This window comes from Convolutriloba macropyga, chromosome 4 (assembly GCF_964194025.1).
Source record: "Convolutriloba macropyga chromosome 4, txConMacr16.3, whole genome shotgun sequence".
NCBI classification, from domain to species: domain Eukaryota; kingdom Metazoa; phylum Xenacoelomorpha; order Acoela; family Convolutidae; genus Convolutriloba; species Convolutriloba macropyga.
This window is the reverse complement of record NC_134471.1, coordinates 26,373,827-26,396,993: the sequence shown is the minus strand read 5'-3', so window position 1 is coordinate 26,396,993 and position 23,167 is coordinate 26,373,827. Positions and strand designations below refer to the sequence as shown.

Here is a 23,167-nt window from a genome sequence, read left to right as displayed (position 1 = left end):
TTTTGTCTGATAGTATTCTTTTCTAATCATATAACTGTTTGTCCAAAGCAACGGTGTGAACAGATAATTCCCTGATTGCATCAAGTGACTGAGTTCATAGAGTTTTACTTTTGTTTAAGTCTACCAATCAGGTAAGTTGCATAGTATACATTAAATATTCCTTTTGAGGGCCATTTTTGGGGATTTTAATCCCTTCATTGCACTCCTAGCCCCCTGCACTCATATACACACCTAGCCCCCACTTTAATTGTCAGTCCTACGCCCGCTCCCACTCCTAATGTACTCCGTAATGTTTGTCTCCTCAAGTCCAAGCTAGCTACTGCCGATGCGAACGTCTCGCCAATCGTTAAAGAGCGTTTAACCCAACGTTAGATGATTGCTTGTCTTTTTCGAGCTGACTTGTCGAGGGATGGTCATAGCTTTGTAGTTTAGTAATCTATCGTAATAAAGTTAGTAGTATAGTTTTTAAGAAGGCGAGTTGTATTCACTCTATCGGTTTATAACTATTAAGTAACAAAAGCATCCCTTGGTAAAGGCAGTTTGTAAGTACAAAAAACTGATGTATTCTAAACATCTAAGAGACCATTAAGTTCTCGCCTGGTGCTATGAGTTCAACTTACGAACGTTTGCCCTGTTGTCTCAAAATTTATCGGGATGCTATAATTTTAAACTTCTCAAGCTTTTTGTCATTCAATCAGGTACAGTGAGCTTCACCAGACAACTAATAATCTCTTAACTTGCTGCGGACTAAGTCAGGCCAATGGAAACTTTGCCATTTGCGCATGCGAAATCGATATTTTTTTAACAAAATATCCGGTTTTGTTCGAAGAGCAGTAATAATAACTTCTGAACAAAATTTTTGATTTTGTGTGCTCTTCTTTTGTATTTGTTGTTCTAGTGTTAAATGTAAATGAGCGAGTATTTTTTACTCTTTTTTTATAAAAACTCCCATAAAATTTCCTATAAAAACTCCCTCTAATGTAATAAATGTTTTCGTGCTAGCTTTTACAGAGGAGAACCTACCATGACCTTTATGCTACTCAATCAAAAACCTCACACTAATAAATGCTTCAAATGAGGCAATTTTGAAGTTTAAAATTAATAATAGAAAAAAATTTTCCTGTTTATGCAATTTTTTGTACGACCGACTGTTTGTGATTGGTTTGGTTTGACTTTTCGTCCTCAACAACGGGCTAAACAGACTGATCTCGTAAAAGTTTTACTAGTCTAAGTTTCCGTCACTGAAGTTGCTGCGAAGACAGGTAAAATCATGCTCTCAGCGCACACAGACCTCAGTTAAGCCCCCAACCACGTCAATTAGGAAGCCCCGTCCATAGGCTCCCCACACATCTCCTAACCCCTCCACCTAATATACTCTTAATGCTTGCTGTCCTATCTCCAAGCTGGCTACCAACGGTGCCAACGTCTTGCGGGTCGTCTTGAGAGCAATTAGCCCAACATTAGTTGGTTACGTTTCAAATTTTAAGAAAATATGGTGCGGGTCTTTTGCATGATGGAAATTTACATCCTCTACTGTAGTTTGATAGAGTTGGGAAATAAAAGAGAACATACGAAGTATAAGCGGACAAAAGCGTAAAATCTGAACCTATGCATATTAGATGTCCTGACTTTTTATTGATTCTCCCCTGAGCCGCAATTGCTAAAATCTCATTAGATGGAGGTCTTTCGAATTGCTTTGATTTCAGTTTTCTAACCAGACACAATGACCGTTTTGTTTGACCTTTTTCAGTGCCTTTTGCTCTATTGTCTGAAACTTTGAAATCAGTTACTTGAAATTCCGCCACCCATTGCGAAATAAAATCTGACCTTCAACTTGTGAATTATTTATTTGTGTTGGAAATTGTCTAAATTCCTGTTATAATGGGAAAGGGTTCGAAGCGAAAAATGGAAGAACGCCAAGCTGAAGAGCAAAGCAGCAAGAAATCAAAACCCGATAAAACGAAAGATGCGTCAAAAGAGTCCCCAAAGCCAACGTCAAAAACTTCGCCCAAACCCCCTTCAAGTTCCAAAAAGACTATTCGTGATATGATTACGGAAGCGGTAACTACATTACATAACAGAGCTGGAGTTAGCCGGGCTGCTATTCAGAAATACGTGAAGGAAAACTATGACGTCAGTGAAAATCGACTGACAGGTCTTATTAGGAAGAACATTTTGTCCATGTTGGAGGAAGGGGACATTGCTCACGCATCTGATGCTTCTGTTGGAGCGAACGGCGTGTTCAGAATTCCCAGGTCAAAGTTACATAAGAAGGAGGAAAAATCCGTGAGTAACGATACAAGTAAATCACCAGCTGCTAAAAAATCTTCGAAGCAAAGTGGCCCCTCTAGTCCAAAATCAGGGAGAAAATCCGTTGCAATGTCAAAAGCTACAGGTTCGAAATCGCGTAAAACCAAACATTGAATGACTCTTGCGTTAAATTGAATGAACTTCTTTGCTTTACAAATGAATTTGGTTGTTTCAGCTTTCAGAACTTGTTATTAAAAACATTTTTGTTTATGGAAATAGATATTTTAATTTTAGTTGAACGAATTTACGGATATCAGATGAATTTACACTTGATATAGCCTGAGTTCTAATAATTATCAGAATAGGGATAGATTAACAAGGGAACTTTTACGGATACGATCTCGCGCCAAAAATCAGTCTTTATAAATAGCCGCGAAGAGATGGCGAGGATATTATTGATCTCTATAACGCGCGTGAAAAAAATTTGAGTAATAGAGAATAGTTAATTGTTCACGTCGGATTATAAATTATAGCGAAAAAAGGCACAAACTTTCACCAAGCGACCTAAAATTCTTCACTTTCGGCTTTTTCGAAAGCTTTTTTTGCTCAACTTTTCCTGCTAAAGTGATTTTACTGACATATTTTAACCAGCAATAGTAATTTTGGGAACCGATCGGATTTGAAGTATACATTACATTAGACTTTTAGATGCAATTTTGTCAGGTTGCGCCTTTTGCAGCCATTGGCTTTTTTAAATGTTTTACTGTTAGAGTTTTGGCGGTCAAAGATTGGACTAGTATAGACGAACTTTCGATTGATTACTGTTATTAATTGCTCTCAAATGAGAATCAATTATTGCAAACTTGTATGTCTTTCTAAATGCAGATTTTTTGCTTGACCATTTTTGCGCTTTTCTTTGACTTCTCAAGTGCTCAAGATTTCAATTGCTCTCACTCTGAAATAAAGTTTGTTGCTCAAACAAAAACCGATTGTTAGAGAGACGCTTGCAAGAAACTGATTGACGAGTGTTGTTAATACCTCTGTTGAGGTGACGCAATCGGACTCAGGAGCTCGGGGTTCGAACGAACCCTACCTTTGGCTGATGTCTTCGCACCCATAAAGAAAAATTAATCTAAGCTACAGCCCCTAAAATAAATTGCTGCGCCTGTCATTCGAGAGCAATTTTTCCGATGTTATTCCGACGTTTCTGATGTTTTATATAGTCATTTTTAGGTTGATAGGCCAGTTTTTAGGTTGATAGGCCATTTTACTGAAAATGAATGAACCGAAAATGAATGAAACGGACATTTCGTGTTCTTCTTAATTTGTTCGCAGTTTGAGTAGCAAATAATGAAGTTTATAGGTTCTCGGGAGAAGAAATAATGAGACGTCACAATTATTGAAGGTTGTTGTTGGCGACAAAGATTTTGCCAATATCTATGTGTTCCTTTCTTTACCTTTTCCGTTTCTTCATATGTATTGTTTTTAACAGCCGCAAAGCAATATATGCGACTATTAGTGAGTTTTTATTCACACTAGGCATCACTATTGTAATTGGCTTTTCGATGGGTTGCCCGACGTTCTCCTTCAGGAATTACAAAGGATAATGAACTTTGAATGCAGATTAATTTTTCGACTATCACCTGGCACACCAACTTCGGATTTTTATTTAACAGTTGCACTGGTTACCTGTACAAAAACGTATTTTCAAAATTCTTCTGACGGGTCATCGTCTGGATCACCATCCGCAAAGACTTGCAGACTATCTTAACTCGCTGGTATCTCGAAATGGCAAAGTGACAAGATCTCTATATTTACAACTTTCAAACTTCAGATTTGCAGACAGCTTTCGGAAAAAGATTATTCGACTTTGCAGTTCCTCTTGAATGGAAGAGACTTCCTTTGAAAGAACTTTCATCAAACAAAATTGCATTCAGAAACTAAAAACTTTTTTGTTTTAAGAAATCTGTTGTAAAGCACTTTTGTTTATGTAGTTAGTGCTTAAACCAATTTTTAAAATAATAATAATTTGTGGCAATTTATCTTTTAAAAATGTTTTTCGATTTTCTTAATCAGATTTTCGAAAGTTTTTTTGAAGCCATGCATAATCCATTCTAGGTCGTTTTTCCTTAAGTCAATGATCATTCTTTAGGACAGAACTTGTTTATATTATCGTATGTATTAAATTTTGCTGTTTCTAATTCGTCAGGATTTCTGTTTTGAGCATGAGGCCACGACTAAATTGCATGTGTGACGTGATTTTTAACTCTTGGTTGAGAGAGTTTTTTGTTTATCCGCTTCATAATTTTTTGGCTGCACTTGACTTACCTCTCTTTCAAAAAAGGCTTCCCCTCTTGAATTGGAAGTCTTTTACAGCGCTACTGTACAAGAAGAAATCTATTGTAGAGCACTTTTGATAATGTAAATAGTGCTTAAACCAATAGAAGTAATAATATTCGGCGATTTGACTTTTGAAAATGTTTTTTCGATTTTGTGTTCGGATTTTTTCTCAATAGTTTTTCTAAGCCATAAGCCATGCATAATCAATTCTAGGTCTAGTTTTTTCTTAAGTCAATGATAATTCTTTAATTTTTAGGACGAGACTTGTTGAAATTTTTGTATATTTAATTTTTGCTGTTTTTTATTCTTCAGGATTTTTGTTTTGAGCATGAGGCCATGACTAAATTGCATGTGACGTCATTTTTAACTCTTAGTGGAGCGAGTTTTTTGTTGATCCGCTTCATAAGTTTTAGCCGCACGTGACTTACCTCTCTTTCAAAAAAGACTTCCTCTCTCGAATTGACCTTTTATCACTTTAATGTGTCACTCTAATTGAAGAGTGAAGTTATATAGAAGCAGCTAATAGAAACAGCAATAAATTATAGATTCTTTTTCGAGACTGCAAATCTACAAAGCTATAGCTGCTACTTCCTGACGATCTGTCAGCTGTTTTTGTTTTCCTCTATCTCCTTATGTCTCATTAAAGAAAAGCTCTTTGGCATGGTCCATTGAGTATATCTTTTGAGTATTGTTTGAGTCACAAGTTGTGCTTTTTTTCTTGTAGTTCAGGACTTGTCTTGCATGCTGTATTAATTGATCGTCTACAGCAATTCTTGTGACCATTTGGCATCTTTTTCAGTGATTTCTGCCCCCAAAGATTGAAATTGAATGACTGATGTCATAATTTACTCTCAGTGGTGTCAGCTTTTACGTCATTTTTATCAAAAGTTTTGACTTACCTCGTACGGCAAATTTAACTTTTGCACTCTGCACTTGACGAAGTTTGATTTTTAAACATTGGTTAATTGAAGGCACGGAAATTGTGCCCCAAATTTTTGTGCTCTAGAAGCCGATGATTTGATTTTTTAAATTTTCTATCTCGAAAACCTAATTTTGAATGCTCTGTTCTGAGAGCGGTGCAATTTTCTGGCAATCTGCCGGTTATGGTTGAGATATAATTGTATGTTTGGGATGTGATTCGTCTTGCGATCAATACTACAAGAAAATAGGTAGCAGTTGATTACTTTGATTTTGATGAATGGGTCTGTGAAAATTAAAAAGGAAGATACATTAAAAAATCTTTTCACGATAACTAGAATACAGTAAGTTTGCCAATATTTTGACTAAGGAAAAACAGTTATGTTTTGATGCCACAGCAAGTTGAGGGCGCTAAAGCTAAAAACAGCTACTTTGAAAGCGTCAATTTGTTCTAATTTTGTATTCTTTGAACAATAATATAATGGCAGAGGCAGATTAAACTAGCTCCTTTGGAAAATTGCGGAGACTGAGACTTGGTTTGCGTTAAGTTTTCCTCCTGGTGATGTGATCGTACAGGACCACTTGATTGTAGACTGGAGGATAGTCTTCGTTGTTCTCAATTCGTGTTCTCGTCGAATTGTCACCAGGAGTCGATGCCTGAAATGAAATAAAAGACGGTGATCGGACAATAGATCGAAAGGACAACTGATCGAAAACAGAAAAATTGGGAGAATAGATCGAAAATTAATCTATCCTTATTGGTTGAAATTAAGCATTATTTGCGAGCTGCAATATAATTACCACATAATGGCCATGCCTCGCGAGCCATGACCATGCCTTAACGGCCCGTGGGACTTGATATGAATCTATTGCAACCGAACAAAATATCACAACAGAACATCTTAATGTGCTTATTAAATGAGGGCTTAAATCTGATTGGCCAATACGCAACTTGAATAATTTAATTTTGATCTATTGTCCCATTTTTCGCTTTCGATCTGTTGTCTTTCGATTTATTGTCCTAGCACCATAAACGACTTGTTGACAAGTTGCCTTACTACGTCACATACAAAAACTTTACTGACGTAATAAATTCCAGAGAACTTTATTAAAGGACCATGTCCGAAATAATGTCCCGCAAAATCTGACGATCATTTCAAACAGCTTCCCTAGTTTTTGTTAATAAACGTGAACATTTTAAATGTTTCCCCCCATTAGAAAACCTCTTTCAGACAAAATAGGCAAAGTTTTAAAAGGATAAGAAACTAGTTCTTTTAAAAAGGAGAATAGATTTAATAGGATTTAAGTACCTTTTCAAGATATATTTCTATCAGGGTTTTAACAAAACTAAAATCGTACCTAAGTGTTTTGAAGCAGAAACACTAATGTTCCAAAAAGCTTCCTACACCTTAGGAGTTTTTAAAAAGCGCCACAAACGTCAAATAATACAACATTCTGTGTTCAAATCAGTTCTCTATTAACGAGTCATTACGCCATTAAATTTTTAAACATCTAGTAGAGGGTTTATATAGTTTCCTTACAAGTTTATAACGACATCTCAGTGAAATTTTCGACACTTTTAATTCCAAATTTTTCCACTACTGTCTTAGTTATTGTGGTGCAATATTGTCCATACTTTTTCAATTGCATTCAAATATGGACAATTTGCTAATACTTCTAGTGCACCTTGCTGCTATTCCCTCACGAAATTGCTAGCAATCTTAAACTTATGCACAGGAGCATCATCTAGTTGAAAAATGTCTTGAAATGCAAATCGTCTTTGTGATTTATTTATTTAAATTTCTAGATAACCTAGAATCTTTAACTTGTTTGAAGATCTATGGAAGAGTTTGGGCCCGTTTGATTGTATTGTAACTGAAAAACAAATTGCTTGTAGCCCCTCAGATTGCTTTTCTGAATTTGAAGTTTTCGATGATTCTCCATAAATCTCGTTCCATTTCCTCGAAGAACATTTTTTTTGCTGGAGATGCCTTGAGCTTGTTAGTTTTTCGGCAACGTTTGTATGAACGCTGTATAGTAGATATTAATATTGGGTTTAGTTATTTCTGTTTGTCCATGACAACAGAAATCATTGACCATCACATTTCGCAACATTTTTTTAAATCGCAGAACAGCAAAAATCTTGTTAAAACTTCGAAATGTCACGTCTTATTTCCTCGCCATATTACAAATGAATAACGCTTAAACAGCTCAAATTGTGCTGAAAGCAGCTTCTTGATACCATAGTGCAAATTTTGGTTTTTTTGTCAGCATGGAAATTAAATCTTGGTTTAAAAGTTCAAGCTTCATGTGTTTTTCCTAGCAGAGAAAGGCAAACAATTGCTGCCATTTAGATTTTAAAAAGGTATTTTTAAGGACTACTAATTTTTGAAACTGGCAGTTTATGATTTTTGGATCAACAATTTTGCATATTTGCAAAATGAAATTATGGTTTTTAATGTGGCGGTTTAATTTTGCTAGTAGATATTATCCGATAGCTGACGCTCTTACGAACCAGTTCGTGAAATTATAATTTGTCAACTGACCTGAATTTCCGTTTGACCATTTGGTCAAACCTGGAGCTCAAAAATAATGAGTTAAGCTGTTCAGTGAGTATTATTTTTCTGGCACACCTCAACATCAGTTTTGTGCTTTTACACAGCTGGCTGCGACGTTACCATCTATTTACTTTTTTAAATGCTAACTTACGTTAGAATGTGACTTTATTGGTCTTTCTCGGAATATTTTTGATCATAAGCTTAAACAAGATCGGTATTACGGAAACTACGAGAGCAATAAAAATTTACCTCAATTTTGATTCTTTGACAACTGCACAAAAACCATTTATTATTTTATCTTTTTGTTTGATTTCATCTTCCTTGCATGTTTTGAAGCTATGAATAGTTTTTTCTGTTTGGTAGTTGGATGCATATTTAATGGACAACCTGATCAAAAGTCTTATACCCTTATTTTAAAAACTTCAAAGCAAGAAAAACGTTTTGCGGTAAAAACCTAAAACAAAACTAAAAAGTTTAAGCATACCATACTTAATTTCAAAGGCCTTCATATTTCTCTTTTCAAAATTGGAAAAGTTTATTTCAATACAAATTGTTGAGAAATTCTCATAGGTTAATTTAGCGAACTAAATTAATAAAACCTATATTAATACTTACGAAAATGAATCCTAAATCTACAAATGCAAAAGATTACCTATATACCCTTTATTATCATTGCCCGGATGTTAACAATTGATTTTTTGTTGCTGTTGTATACGATTCGCTTATTAATGAAAAGAGCAAGAGTTAATCTTGAATTTCAACAACTAATCTCTGAACGCGTTAAGGCAGAACTGCAACGGAGTGCTTTCGCACTTGTTGGTCAAGACACAGTACCAGTTATACTGTGTGGTTAACAGTTAACAGAAATGTCAATCACAATCATCAATCTATGTACAATGCGTTGTCACCAATTGGTGAAGTGTTAACATGTAGAAGTACGTACGACAACAAATGAGTTTGTTCTCCGGATGGAGATTATACCATAAGATAAATACGTATATAGTTTAAGAGTGTTTATATTAATACTTGGTATACTTGGTTGCGTTTTGTGGATTCCTCCACCACACTCCCCCTTCGTCGAATCTTTGGCTGACTAGTCAAAGAGTTTGTCGAGGGCGGCGATATCCTCTGTGTTGAGGGATGAGATGGAGCTTGTTGTAAGGCTTTCGCCATTGTCCTCCTCCATGTGTATTAAATCAATAGGTTCGTCGGCCTTTTCTCTTTCCTCCGGTATGTCTGGTTGTGCTTCGATGTTGTGATGTTTTGTGTGTTTGATTGTTTCCTTGTTTTGTGTTTGTCTCGGTTAATTGTCTTGGGATGTTGTGTCGGAGTTGGTATCGGTTGTCCAAATAGTATGTACCAGTTGGTTACTGTTTTCGTTCTCGCAATTGGTGGTGGTGGGTGCGTTGGGTTTTACCAATTGGTAATCATTTGTGCTGGTCCTCGCGGTATCCTGAGTTGTTGTCATTGTTTTAGTTATTGGGTCTACAGGGGTCGACTGGTGTGCTGGAGTAATGGATATGATGTCTTGGATTAGTCTTGTGTGGTTAGCTGGGGTGATTGAGATTATTTTTTCGTCGTTGTTCTGTTGTTTCTTTGGTGAGTGGGTGATGCGGTGGATGATTTTATCTATCTTTTTGTTTACTTGTTCTTGGGACTTTTTCCTCGCTGGTGTTGACATGAAGGCTGTTGGGTCATCTGAGGTAAATATCTTTATCGGGCTGCCTTGTGAGGAGTCCGAGATTAGGTTAATAACTTCGATAGATTTGTTTTGTTCTAACTTTGAAGTATCCATTTGGATTCTTGGGGAGTTGGAAATTTTGCGCTGGCGCTGTTTTGCCTTGTTTAGTTTCGATTGGGCTATAGCCGCTTCTTTTGATTTTCTGTCAAAATCGCTTTTGGGTTTCGTTGATCTTTTTGTGGGCTGCTGTTTTCTTTTTCGTTGAGGTGGGTTTCGGTTGTTTGGTCCGGGGATGTCGAGTTGGTGGGATGGTCCAGGTTGCGAGTAGAAGTGGGCTTCGTTTATGTTGGTTGGTTCTTCTGGTCTGTCCAGTTGGTCTTTCTGCTTGGACTGTTTGAATTGTTTCTTTTCTGTTAACAAAAATTGTTTTATTTTTTCCTGATTTCTATTATATTCTCGTACTGTTTTACACGCTACGAAGTGCATTAGTCTCGGTTTTGTTTCGTTTATGATTGCCAAGTCATTCTTTCTGATTACTGTGTTCTTTCTGGTGTTTGTGTCTAGAGTTATTGTTGTTGGTGAGTAATTAGTAATAGTACCATCTGGTATTATGTTCCAAAGTGGTTTTAGTGTGCCGCGTGGTTCAGGGTCTTTGCGTGCTATTGTTTTTCGTGCTATTTGTTTTCGTTTGTTAGTTATTGATGTTGTTTTATCACCAAATGTTATCATTAGTTTGTCAGGTGTTATCTTAATTGGAGAAGTATTCTTACGTTTGATGGCTTTTTTCTTAATGTTCTGCAGCGTAGATTGGTCCGAGGAGTCATCTCCCTCGATTGTTGGTTGGAATTGTATGTCCAGTTGAGGTTCAGAATCTGACTCGAGATTCCCGATTGTGTCGGCTTTCAGCATCGGTTGTTTTAGTCCTCTTCGTTTATCTAAATGTAATTTTGTTATTTCATTGTATGATAGGTTTTTTGGTGATGTCCTGGATGTAATGTTTGATATTGGTGTGTTAGGTTTTCTGCCGAAGTGAGCTGTGAATGGTGCGATTTTTGTAGTTGTGTTAGGTATGGGTTTTATTTCTTGGATTATTTCTGTGATTTTATCTGCAAGTGTGATTTTTGACCATTTGGGGTCGTTATTTAGGACTGAGAGACGGCGTTTTATTGTTTGTATTAGACGTTCTATCATTCCGTTAGCTCTGTGGTCTCCAGCTGGAGCTAGTATTAGTTTAATATTGTGATTGTTAAAGAAAATTTCGAATTGCCTGGATTTGAATGCTTGGGCTTGGTCGCATCTTATATTTCTAGGTATTCCGTGAAATTTTGTATTTTTCTAAATATTTTATTGCTGTGTCGGTGTCGCAGTTGTGGTATACTATTGCGTGTGGGTATCTTGAGAATCTATCTACCGAAGCTAATATATACGAATCATTATTTTGTTCGTCTAGTATGGGGCCGGCAAAATCCATTTGGATTTCTTCGTTTGGTTCGTGTAGTGGTGGTAGGTTTGCTAATTTTGATTTTGGGATTATTGGTTTTAAATTCTTACCTATTTTGATGCACGGTTGGCAATTCTGGGTGAGAGTTACTATCTCTCTATGGATTCTTGGGAACCATATCATGTTTGCTAAGTGCATCATTCTTGATTGGCCTGGGTGATTGCGGTGAATGGAGTTCATGATTAGTTTACGTAGTTGTGTAGGTATATACATTTCCCGTCATAGAGTATGCAGCCAGCTGGTGTCGTGCTCAGATCTCGTTTTAGGGAGTGCCAGTATCTGCTGAATTGTTTGAGTGAGTCCCAGTTTTTATCTTCTATGATTTGTAGTAAATTTTTGCTGTGGGTCGTTTCGTGTAGCTTCGGCGATGAAATTTTCTCCGAATACTCGATGTAGTTGTGTTAGGTAGTTGGGAGTGTTTTGGTAGTCTAGTTCTGGGATTGGGTTGAATTCCTCTTTTTCTTCTAGTGGTTGGCGTCCTTGCCCAATGTTAGATGTTTCGTCTGTCTGTGTGGCAATTGTATTTGTTTCCAGTGGGTTTGTCATCATTTGTGTTTTCGTTGTGTTTGGTGCTCGGTATCGTTTTTTGGGACTTGGAACGTTTCTACTTGTGGGTTGTTACTTGTCGTAACGTGTATTTTGTTGCTAAATAAAGGGTTAATTGAGTTGTAAGATCTACTAAATAAAGATGTTGATAAAGGATTTGTAATATGATGAATAGAAGATTTGTATAAATAATTTCTGATAATTCGATTTGTATTTGTAGAATTTTGAGTTAATTTTGAAGTAATTGAATTGTTTAATGTGTTAGGAGGCAACTGATTTATAGCGTGTAAATGGCGAAAAGCGTTCTGTTTCTGTTTGCTTGGATTGGACTGGTTTGTGACGTCATTTAGTTCATTCTGTTTTCTAGCGATCTGATTGGTTATTTTTCTTTGCGTTGTCTGTAGTGTATAATGTATTGCTTCTATGGTGTTTATTACATGATTTTCGTCGAAGTTTTCACCGGTTGGTTGTGTTATTGGATGGCGGCTTAAATAGTCCGCAAATCCCATGTTTGTCCCCGCGATGTGTTCGACTTTAAAGTGGAATGGTAGTAATCGGTCTACCCATCTAGTTAATCTACTTTGGTATGTTTTGTTGCCTCTATTGTTTTTTAGGGCGGAGAGTAGAGCTTGGTGGTCCGTTCGGAGAGTGAAATGTGATCCGTATAGATAGTACTTAAAGTGTTCGAGTGACCAAACTACGGCCAGTAGTTCTAGTTCGTTTATGCTATATCTTTGTTCATTTTTGTTAAGGAATCTGCTGGCGTATGCTATTGGTTGCCATATGTTGTTTTGTCTTTGTTCGAGGCACGCGCCTAAGCCTTCTTTGCTGGCATCACATTTTACTCGTGCTTGGCAGTTAATGTCGAAATGTTTTTGTTCGACGATTGTTTTAATTGCTTGTTTTATTTTGTTAAATGCACTGGTGTGTATTTCTTCCCATTCTAATTTTTTGGGTGTTTTATTTGTTGGTTTTGTTAATAGTGGTCTTAGCGGTGCGCTTAATGCTGCTAGGTTTGGTATGAATTTTACCAAGTGGTGTATGCTGCCCATAAATGATCTTAGTTGTTTCAGCGTTTTTGGGTTCTCCAGTTGGATGATTGCGTCTGTTTTTCGTTTAGTTGGGGTAATGCCTTCCGAATTTATTTTGTATCCTAGCCAGGTAATCTCTGTTAGGCCAAATTCGCATTTGTGAAGGCTTATTGCAAGATTTTCTTGGTCTAGTCTTTTTAGTGCTTTGTCTATTTCGTTTTCATGTTTTTCTATTGTTCCTTTTGTTATTATTATTATGTCATCAAGGAATGCATTTGTTGAGTCTAATCCATCTAGTGTCGTATCCATCATTTTCTGGAATGTTGCTGGTAGGTCTGTCAGGCCGTAGAAGCCATTTAGGAATCTGTAAGTGCCCGTAGCGTTGCCGCCTAGTATATTGAAATTGCAGTGTTTTTGTGTTTCGGGGTGTAGGGGGAGTTGGCTATAAGCATATTTGAGATCTATTTTGCTAAAGTATAGCGTCCCCCCTGTTGTTTTGAGTTCAGAAATTTTCATAGCTATTGCGCTATTCCATTGCGTCGTTGAGTATTTTTGAGTCTAATGCGATTTTGATGGAGTGATCTGCTTTGACAGTTATTACTACTGGGCTTATGAAATATTCGTCTGAACATGATGTTAGTTTTTTAATTTGTTTGTCTTCGATTAATTTTTTAAGTTCGTTTTCTACTTTTTCTACTAGGTGTAGTGGGATTCGTCTACCCTTGTGTTGTGTTGGGTTGATTTCGCTTTTGAATGTTGATTTTGCTACATGATTTTGTGATCTACCTAGTCTTGTGCATAGGTGTGGGTACTTTTGGAATATCCATTGGGATATTCTTAAATGGGTGTTTGTTATGTTGAGTAAATTTCTCTCACCTTCTTTTTGTTGTGTTCCCATTGTGAGTCGGAGGCCTAGTTTCTTCATGATGTCTCTTCCCATAATATTTATTGTATTGGTGTCTACCAATAGGATTGTGCAGTTTTTTGCAGTTGATGTTCCTGACGTGGAGTCCACGTGGATTGTGCCGAGTATATTTATTTTGTTGTTGTTGAAACATCTGAATTCGCCCAAGGATTTATCCGGATGGTGGATCTTTGTCTTGTTATCTACTAGTAGGTTTTTTGCCGTCTGGATGTTCATGGAACTCCTGGGGCTTCCTGTATCGGCTAACCAATAGGTTTGTTTTTTGTTGGTGTATGTTTTCAGCCAAAATTCCCCTCTTCTAGTCTTGTTGATGTCGCTGACTTTTTCATTTGTAAATTTAACTGAATGGATGAAGTTTGTTGTGTTTTGTCAGTCTTCCATCATTTCCCGAATGTAGCAAGTTGATTCTGGGTCGATTGTTTCTTCAGTTGAATTGTGTATATCCTCCTGTTCTTCTTCATTTATGTTTCTCATTTTCTGTGATGTTTTTCTTTGAACCAATTGGTTACTCTTTTGTTGTTGTTGGTAGCCCGAATATGTTTGTTGTCCGGGATAGTTTTGTTGTCTGCGTTGTTGTGGGTTGTATTGTGGACGTGGTGGCATCCCTGACTTGCACTGTTTTGCAAAGTGCCCTATTTTCTTGCATATTCTGCTGATTTCGTTTTTTGCGGGGCAAACGTTTAAGTGGCCAGGGAGGAATTTGTTGCCACAGCGTCGGCAGTCTTGGATTTGTCCTGATTGTGGGGTTGGGAGAATTGGGACCCTGTTTTGTCGTTTTATGTACTGAATTTTTTCGAACCATGGGTTTGCTTGTAGTGTATTTGTATAAGTGTTTCTCATTATCTGTTGGCTTTCTTGTCCTCTTTCTCGTGCTAGTGCATATTGTAGTGTCTCTGATGGTGTTCGTGCCTCTGATAATAAATCCATTTGGATTTGCTGGTTGTTCATTCCTTGCATGAAGATGCTCTTGACAAGGCTTTCCTCCATGTGTTCCCAGTTGCAGACTGATGCGTGTTTTTTGATTCGTGAGTGGAATACTTCTAGTGATTCGCCTTCTTTTTGTCGGCATCGGAAGAATTGATATCTGTCAAATGTTTCATTCCTTGTTTGTATGAATGATTCTCTGAGTTGTTCTACTAGTGCGTCCGTGGTGCATTTTTGAATGTCTGTGTGAGGGAATCTTTGGTGGAAAGTGTTTGTTGCTTGTGTTCCTAGTGAGAGGTATATGTGGCTTTTTGTTTTGTTATCTGCTTCTTCCCATGGTATGTTATCTACTTGTGGTCCCTTGTCTTCTATGTCTTTGCATGAGTTTTGCCAATCGGTACGTCTTTTGACGTTTCTTTGTTCCCTTTGCCTTCTTTTGGCGGTTGTTTCATCAGGTAGTGCTGGTTCGTAGTGTGGCTCTGTTGGGTAATCAAGATCTTCATTTTCGGGTCTTGGTTGTAGTAGCTTGTCAACTTGTATATTTTCTTTTACCATGATTGCTAGTTTTACTGTAGCTAGCCATTTTTCCCATTCTATTTCGGGTTGGTGACCTTTGTCCCAAAAGAAATTTACTCCTAGTGGAGAACGAGCCATAGTTGACTGCGCCATGTTGTATACGATTCGCTTATTAATGAAAAGAGCAAGAGTTAATCTTGAATTTCAACAACTAATCTCTGAACGCGTTAAGGCAGAACTGCAACGGAGTGCTTTCGCACTTGTTGGTCAAGACACAGTACCAGTTATACTGTGTGGTTAACAGTTAACAGAAATGTCAATCACAATCATCAATCTATGTACAATGCGTTGTCACCAATTGGTGAAGTGTTAACATGTAGAGAAGTACGTACGACAACAAATGAGTTTGTTCTACGGATGGAGATTATACCATAAGATAAATATGTATATAGTTTAAGAGTGTTTATATTAATACTTGGTATACTTGGTTGCGTTTTGTGGATTCCTCCACCACAGTTGCTTTTATGAGGAAGTCTATTTTCAATTAGCAAATAAGGTTTTTGAATCTTTCACAGCTTCAACGCAATTGAACTCTTACAAACCGTTAACTATAAAGCAGAATTTTTCAAGAAGTTGACACTTTAAATCAACAAAATCTTTTATGTGCAGAATATTATTAAAATAGACACCTCTGCGATAAAAGTTTTATGTGGGAGACTTTTTCAAGATGTTTACCATTTCAGTGGCTAATTGATAATTTTTCGCGATTTGAAAATAAGCTCTTTTAAGTGTCAAATAGTAAGAAAATAAAACCAACTTTAATGTAATAGTAAATTCGGCAATGCTCAATTATTGGCGGAAGTTAGAACAAATAAGCTGATCTAAATCGCTCTAAAATTTTTAACACTTCAGGAGTTCGCATCTCTTGAAGTGCTCGAGAAATAAACAACTTCTCCGTTCTTCTTAATATGTTTTCTCAATTTTAATTGTTCATTTAAAATTTCAAACAACTTTATTAAAGAAGGCACCTGCTCGACTTGAGACACGTAATTTTCCCCTGCTCTCACATCTTGGCGAAATCCTTATTTTGAGGCCAGATGCTTCAAGAAGTAAACAATCTGAACACTATTGAAGAGCTCAATTCAAAAGACTACTTTGCCATTCTCTCTATAATACCTACCTCAAGTGTAAGCGCGGATTTGTTATCTTTAAATGCTAAGGAAAAAAATTATTTGCACTTTGCTTTGTTTACCATGTACGGTAACCCCTATTAGCGAAGTTTCATAATATCGAAAAATCCTCTTCATGGTAATCGTATAACTAGAGTGATCTGCGATTTTTAGTGCACCTGGATCAACGAGAATAAATGGAATGTCTTTTGAAGCCTTTTGCAATGCCTGTAATTAATCGGTTGGTTAATATATCGGGCTATATTGAGGTTGGCTTGTTTAAAAGTCTCAGTCAATAGAAAAAAAAAAGAATTTTAGACATCCATCGGCGTATGTCTGATAGGACAAAAATTAAGAAACTATTGAGAACAAAATTGGTCTAATTTGAATTTCTGTCAAGTTTAATGCTGCAGACAATAGCACCTGTTTTCTTACGGTAAGTTTTTAAGATTTTCGCCGAAAATCAACTTTTGGCGTTTGATAACAGTATTTTCAGAGAAACAAAATCTCTTCGAAGTTGCGTCAGTTTAAATTTTGAAATATTGCCTTCATATGAAACAAAAAAGACACATAAAATCCGACATTCTTCAACTAGCAGCGGCTAAATGCGCATCTACTGCGTAACTTTTTTAAATTAATTTCCAGTCACCAGAAGTTTTGAGTTGAGACAATTGTATACAAAACCGATTTTGAGTACGTGTACAGTTGAAGCCAGTATTTGAGACACGAGTTAAAGTAATCTCAACACCAGGTGCAGAAACTGTTGGCTCTGACACACCCTATGCGACTCTGCTGTTAAATTAGGCTTACAAAAAATTAACTAACCTTTGGGTCGACGTTGATTATCTTTCGATCTCGTTTGCTTTTGAACAATAAGCCACTCGTGTTCTCAGTTATGACTTCGAAGTTAGTCGTGTGATTACTCGTTGACTTCTGTGTCTCCCAATTGTAGAAACTCAAATCAGATGCCCTGGGAAGGAGTCGCTTCTTTCCCGTGAAGTATGGTCCGAAATCCTCGCTTTTCAGCCTGTATGCGTAGTCTATGTAGCCAGATATTTCTTGACCCTTGGCATTTCTGTCTCGGATAAAAATTATTGTCTGAAACAAACAATTTGTTACATTATCGCTGGATTAAGATTCCAGAAAATGATTTTCAATATTTATAATATCTCTGGATATCGTGACATCTAGTAGTTAAAAAAAACTTCACATAAATTTTGAGCAGCTCATGGAATCAAATAATCATTGCAATATGAACAATACGCGCTCTTGTTTATATCGTGCAATTGGATTATAAGACAACAACAGACAACTCATTCTTTGGAAGTTATCGATTGAAATAAGTTGGAAATAAATTTCATTTTTCACTCATCTGGATGGGAATTTTGCAGATTGATGAAAGAGTTAAAAAATGGACTCACTGTCATTTTTCCTGATCTATTGGCTTCTTCTCTCTTGGCCAATTCTTTCAACAAAGGATTCTTGATTGATTTGCCATAACTTGCCAACGTCCTATGAAACATGAAATGCATTAATGACATGCAAAGTGAACATCGAATAATTTTACTAGTTTTTAATTAAGTTCAACTCAGAAGTTGAACTCGCAATACGATTCAATTAATTACAACGTCAACATAGCTGCATTTGGAGCCACACAATCGGGTCTGCATTTAGAGCTAACAAACCCATACAATCGGGTTTTTTATTATAAATGACACTGCAGCAATATGTTTGCTAATATTCATGCTGAGGAAAATTCTTTTTGGAGTCCCTTTTTGGAGGAAAATTTGATTTTCAAGTATAGAGCCCAACTCCATATAAACCTATAGGTTTTATAAAGAATTATACAAATTTTCTGTCTTCCAAGTCCACTTTCTCCCCATTTTCCCCATTTTGTAGTTGCAGCTTTGAGCTATATGAAAACCCTCATGTGAGTCCATCGTTTTCTACGTCAATTTTAATTTGCATGAATACAAAATTTAGATTAAAATTATTGTTGAAATTTTTAATTAGGAAGTGATGAAATTTGATTTTGCTCTGGGAACTGCCAGAACAGATTTCAACAAATTGTATTTACTTTTGTAAAAGACTGCTTTTGTGAGCAACTACATTAAGGAATATATTTGATTTAAAATTTAACTAACGAAATAACTTATTGCAGACCAAAAAAATAGAGGAAAAATGTTATCAGAACTTCATATCTGAAATATCTGTGGGAGACGAATAGTTTTGATTGCTTATAGTGAATTTTAATAAATTTGTGAAAATTGTGTGCTAACATTTCCTGGTTGGTCTTGGATAGTTTGCTTGCTTCTGCCAGTTCCTTCCTCTTTTCGAACTCTGATCTCTTGAGCACTTCTCCACTGCCGCGATAGCCCAACTCCACCAGCTGACGAGCCAAATCTTCATCCTATGAAAAACAGTTCAGATAGAGTTGCCTCAAATGTTATCAGCATTAGTATCAAATATCTACGTACTGTGGGCATATAATATGAGCTATAAGCTCGCTCGGTTTCGGAAAAATAACTTAATTTCCACCGGAAAAAAACCACTTCGTTTCAGATAGGAAACAAGGATGCTCGATAATGTGCGTTCGCATATAATGTTCCGACCCCGCTCATATTTTTGACTTACTTGTCTACGAAATGACGTAAAGAAAGAAAACTTTCAAAAAGACACATACGCTCGAAAAACAATTTGTTAAAGACTAATTTGTCTTAAGTGCAAACCTAGTACTGAATTAATTACTGCAACATTGGAGAGCCGATGATAGCTGCTAATGAATGAAACTACGAGACAAGATAAGCAACAAAAACAAAAAACAACAATTCCCCTCTAACTCAAAATCTGTTTCTTATATTTCAAAAAATTACTAGCAACCTCAAAATACAATCAGTTAAAACCTAAATTAAAAAAAAACAACTTTGAGTTCACCTCAAAGCAGATGTGCAGAAATCAACCATCAGCTGTTAACTACAAATACTATATAGTCTCATGTAGCTCCGTCACAGCCCTTGAGAGGATTCGTTAGCATGAAATAAATAATGCCACCTTGGAAATCAATGGTACTTGCAATTAGGAGACAAAATGCAACATGAAAAAAAGTCAAAAGGCAACATATAAAACCAGACAAAAGCCTAAATAGTATCAATTAAAACATCAATTAACATTAAATTGGCAAAAAAGCTTGACTGTGTCCAGAAAACATCTGGGACTGTGCCTGACTGAGACTAGGTAACATTTAGACAGAAAAAGAACGGAAGATCGAATTTTGAAAATACATTTATATTTTTGAAACCATTTTCAACGTTTGAAGTTCAACAATTTCAAAAAAACCAATTAGCTCACAACCGAAAAAACGGGATAGGTTTTTTTATACGTCCATACAGAGATACATTGAAATCTCGATTTATCCAGAATTTCTCCTATGACTACAATAGACAGAGATAAATCTAAAAATCAATAATTCATTTTAAATATGGGAGAAAATGAACTCAAATTCGTTAAAAACCGTGAGCTATAGAGAGATAAATCTAAAAATCAATAATTCATTTTAAATTTGGGAGAAAATGGCCTCAAATTCGTTAAAAAACCGTTATATATCATTAACGGTTCTCATCTGGCTATTTCAAAATTAAAGCAACCGTCATGTGTTTTGAAAATAGCCGTTATTGTTGCAGTATGCCAAAAAGCAATAAATATGAAACACAAGAAATTCAAATTTCAAAAAAAATCCCTTTAATCGGGTCACAAAAGATTTATGAAAACTTAAAACAACGGAGCCACAACGCCGCTAATCTACAAAAACTAGTGAAATTTCTAGAAAAATTTCTCGGGAAAAAAGATGTTAGTTGCGCTGTGTTTACGTTAGAGACTCTGTAGCAAATTGTCAGAAATGAGATTTAACAAACGCCGAAATTCAAAAGTTATGATTTTTTAACCAGATTTTTCTAAAGTTTCAAAAAACCTAAACTTTCAACTATAATATACTAGAAACAATTTTCAAATGTATGGGAGCTAATTGGTACCTCAAACAAATGGAGACAAGCAAGTCTTAAGACAAAAAATTTTCAACGAGTACAGGCAGAACTCGTTAATTGCAAAACTGACATTAAAATTTAAATGAACATTTTTCAAAATTTGTTTCTAAAATTTCTGTTACTTTTCACGTTTCATGAACGTAACGGGCCCATTCGTTTTTTTTCAAAATCCGTCAGATTTTTAAAAAATTAGCAAAAAAACAGAAATTGGGACCGAACTAATTTAATACCGCTCTTTAAAGCAACTATCAAGTATTTTTTTCTAAACTTAAAAATTTCTGGCGATATTTGCGTTCTGTCGTTGTTTGTGTCTAACATCTAAGGGAACGTTAAACGCTGTCCTTAACAACTCTTAAATCGTAGCATCAAAGGACAGTGGTGATTAGTAAATTTAACGTTGCGACTGAGCCGTTCTTTGGAGTTTTTCACAGAAAAAGTAGATTTTAATGTCGTGTGAATTGAGGAAGAGAATTTTTTTGTATCAAACACTACGTTTTTATATGAGAATTTTCACAATCAACAAGTTGTTAAATTGTGCAGCGCACAGTAATTCCCACCGTCTAGAAGAGGTCAATTCCATGATTAATTTAGAAATACAGAGAAACGAACTTTTTTAATTTTTAGAACAATTATGGATATTTGTATTGGGTTTTCCAAACTGTCGATCCATAAACTCTCTACTTCCAACACCTTCTGTATTTAAATATACTAGAGGAAGTTAGTCAAAAGAATCTGCTCTGAGAACATAAGGAATACGGATAAAAATGGTTCGAAAGGAAATCCGTCCTAACTTCTCGATAAATAATTTGGTTGAGTAGATGTTCATTTGAAGAAACTGTTTTTTTTTTACGTCACCTCGGTTTTGAACATAGGGAAATGATTACTTTTGAAAAAGTTGGGCGAATCGTTTGTATAAACTCTAAATTTTAGAAAAGAATGTCGTTTTCTGCTTCTGGTTTAATATTTCAAAGTCGAACTTTTGGCTAGTTTGTGAGCTTCAATTTGCCTGAAGTCTTCTGTTTTCCGAAAAATCCGTTCGATACTTTGGTTCCTACAGCGAAACATTGGTTGTTACAGTAGTTTAAAATCAAAAGGAAACGGAGAGACTGAAAATACATTTTTACTCAAAATAGTGATGAAACAAAAAACAAAATAATTGATTTTTTCGAAATTTTATGTCAAATTGTTGAAAATTTGTCAATTTTTGTCAAATTTTGACAACTTTTTGTCAAATTGTCAAAATTGTTTGGGTCAAATTGTTATTTTTGGGCTTGGAACTGTAAAGTTTTACTCGTGTCAATTTAAACTCACCTTAAAGCAACTAAGTTTACTACAAAAATCTCCGTTTCTTTTTTCTTGTTCTTTTTTTTCTCGAGATCTGTCACCGTCACCCCTAACCGCATCCCCCGAGCAATGTTTTTTCCTTTTCAATTTTTCCCTCAAATTTTCAAATTTTTTCGAATTTCTGATTATTTTTTTATATGTTAAAACTAGATCCCCAGGACGAAAAATGGTGTTTTTCGTTCTTCTCGATGCGTCAACAAAAAGTGAAAATTTGACTGAAGAAAAAAGCCAGCCTCGCATATAAATTCCCTAATTTTTGAATAAATTGTTGTCACATTTACTAACACACGGTTTGCTCTTTTTTTCCGTTTATTTATCCGGACTGCTCTTAAATTGTTTTATGTAAAATATAAAAACTATTTGAAATAGTACGCGCGCGCATAGTTCGCAAAGAACATGTTATCATTAATTGCATTAAATGAAGCGGCACAAACTGCCAAGAATCGTCGATTATAATGACTTGTACCATTATCTTTTGGTCAATGCAAACCATCATGAGTGCAAGAAGGTAACTCGTTTGATCTCAATTGTAATCAAACCAAGATATTACTGAGAACGGAAACAGTTTCAAGCAAACTAATGGGTAGTGCTGATAATGGTTTTCAAACTAAATTAGAAAGAGCCTTAGCAGGTGTTGACAGTGTTGACGTTTTAGCATCAAATTTGCAGGTGTTGATTTTTTTCTGAGAGCTTAAAAAGTCTGATTCATAGGTGCCAAAATGGGAAATTTTAAAATTGTTCAACTATGAGGTCGGCCCGTTTTGAAAATGAAAGTGTCCTATTATCAGTGTATCAAAAGATCAATTGCGGATACCCTACCACCAAAAAAAAATCTGTCTTTTTTCTTACCTCCAAATAGAAAAGATCTGCGACTGTGATCTGAGCATCTAAAAAGTCCTCGTAAGTAGCAAAGTCAGAGATCATCGTATCGCCTCCCAGATTCTCTTCCTCCATTTCTAGTCCTTCTTTTTCTGTCTGGTCTGTGACTACAATTTAAAATAAAGTTTGGTATAAAACGAAGAAAAAATTGGTTTTTTTGCAGGGAACTTTGTGCTATAAAAGCTCTGCGAAAATTGTTGAGTAAAATTAAACGTTGAAAGTTGTGCTCTGTTGTACCTGTAACGCTCCGAACTTTCTATTTTCTTTTTAAATATGGCTGTATGTAATTGCAACTCTTCAAAATGCTTTGAATAATTTATAAAACGACCAGCATCGTTGCATCAAAATTGACAAAATCTCACGTGCTGGTAATTCGTACCAAAACAATATGCATATATTTATACCTGGAAAGCGTAATTTTCCTTCAGCTAAGCACGCGCGAACAAATGCTACAAAATATCTCTCGAATTTTTTGTTTTCGCTCTGAAAATAATCTGCTCGGCTGAAGATTTGGTGTGTAATACACTTAATATACAATGAAAGGT

General features: G+C 35.9%; 2 protein-coding genes across 3 annotated transcripts; one reads left to right on the top strand and one right to left on the bottom strand.

Annotated features, from left to right (window-relative positions):
- Positions 1-615: 615 nt before the first annotated feature.
- Positions 616-2,593, top strand: LOC142338346 (histone H1.0-A-like). Its single transcript, XM_075388057.1, has one exon. The coding sequence runs from the start codon at positions 1,882-1,884 to the stop codon at positions 2,422-2,424; it is 543 nt and encodes a 180-aa protein (XP_075244172.1). The 5' UTR covers positions 616-1,881; the 3' UTR covers positions 2,425-2,593.
- Positions 2,594-5,936: 3,343 nt separating this feature from the next.
- Positions 5,937-23,147, bottom strand: LOC142337559 (cilia- and flagella-associated protein 299-like). Of its 2 annotated transcripts, none has more exons than XM_075386874.1 (6): positions 23,027-23,147; positions 22,593-22,729; positions 18,639-18,769; positions 17,781-17,871; positions 17,185-17,457; positions 5,937-6,165 (listed from the first exon to the last, which is right to left on the bottom strand). In XM_075386874.1, the coding sequence occupies exons 2-6, from the start codon at positions 22,695-22,697 to the stop codon at positions 6,052-6,054; spliced, it is 714 nt and encodes a 237-aa protein (XP_075242989.1). In that variant the 5' UTR covers positions 22,698-22,729; positions 23,027-23,147; the 3' UTR covers positions 5,937-6,051. The 2 variants fall into 2 exon arrangements, with proteins under 2 accessions (XP_075242989.1, XP_075242990.1); XM_075386875.1 differs by lacking the exon at positions 23,027-23,147 and adding an exon at positions 22,860-23,013.
- Positions 23,148-23,167: the final 20 nt, after the last annotated feature.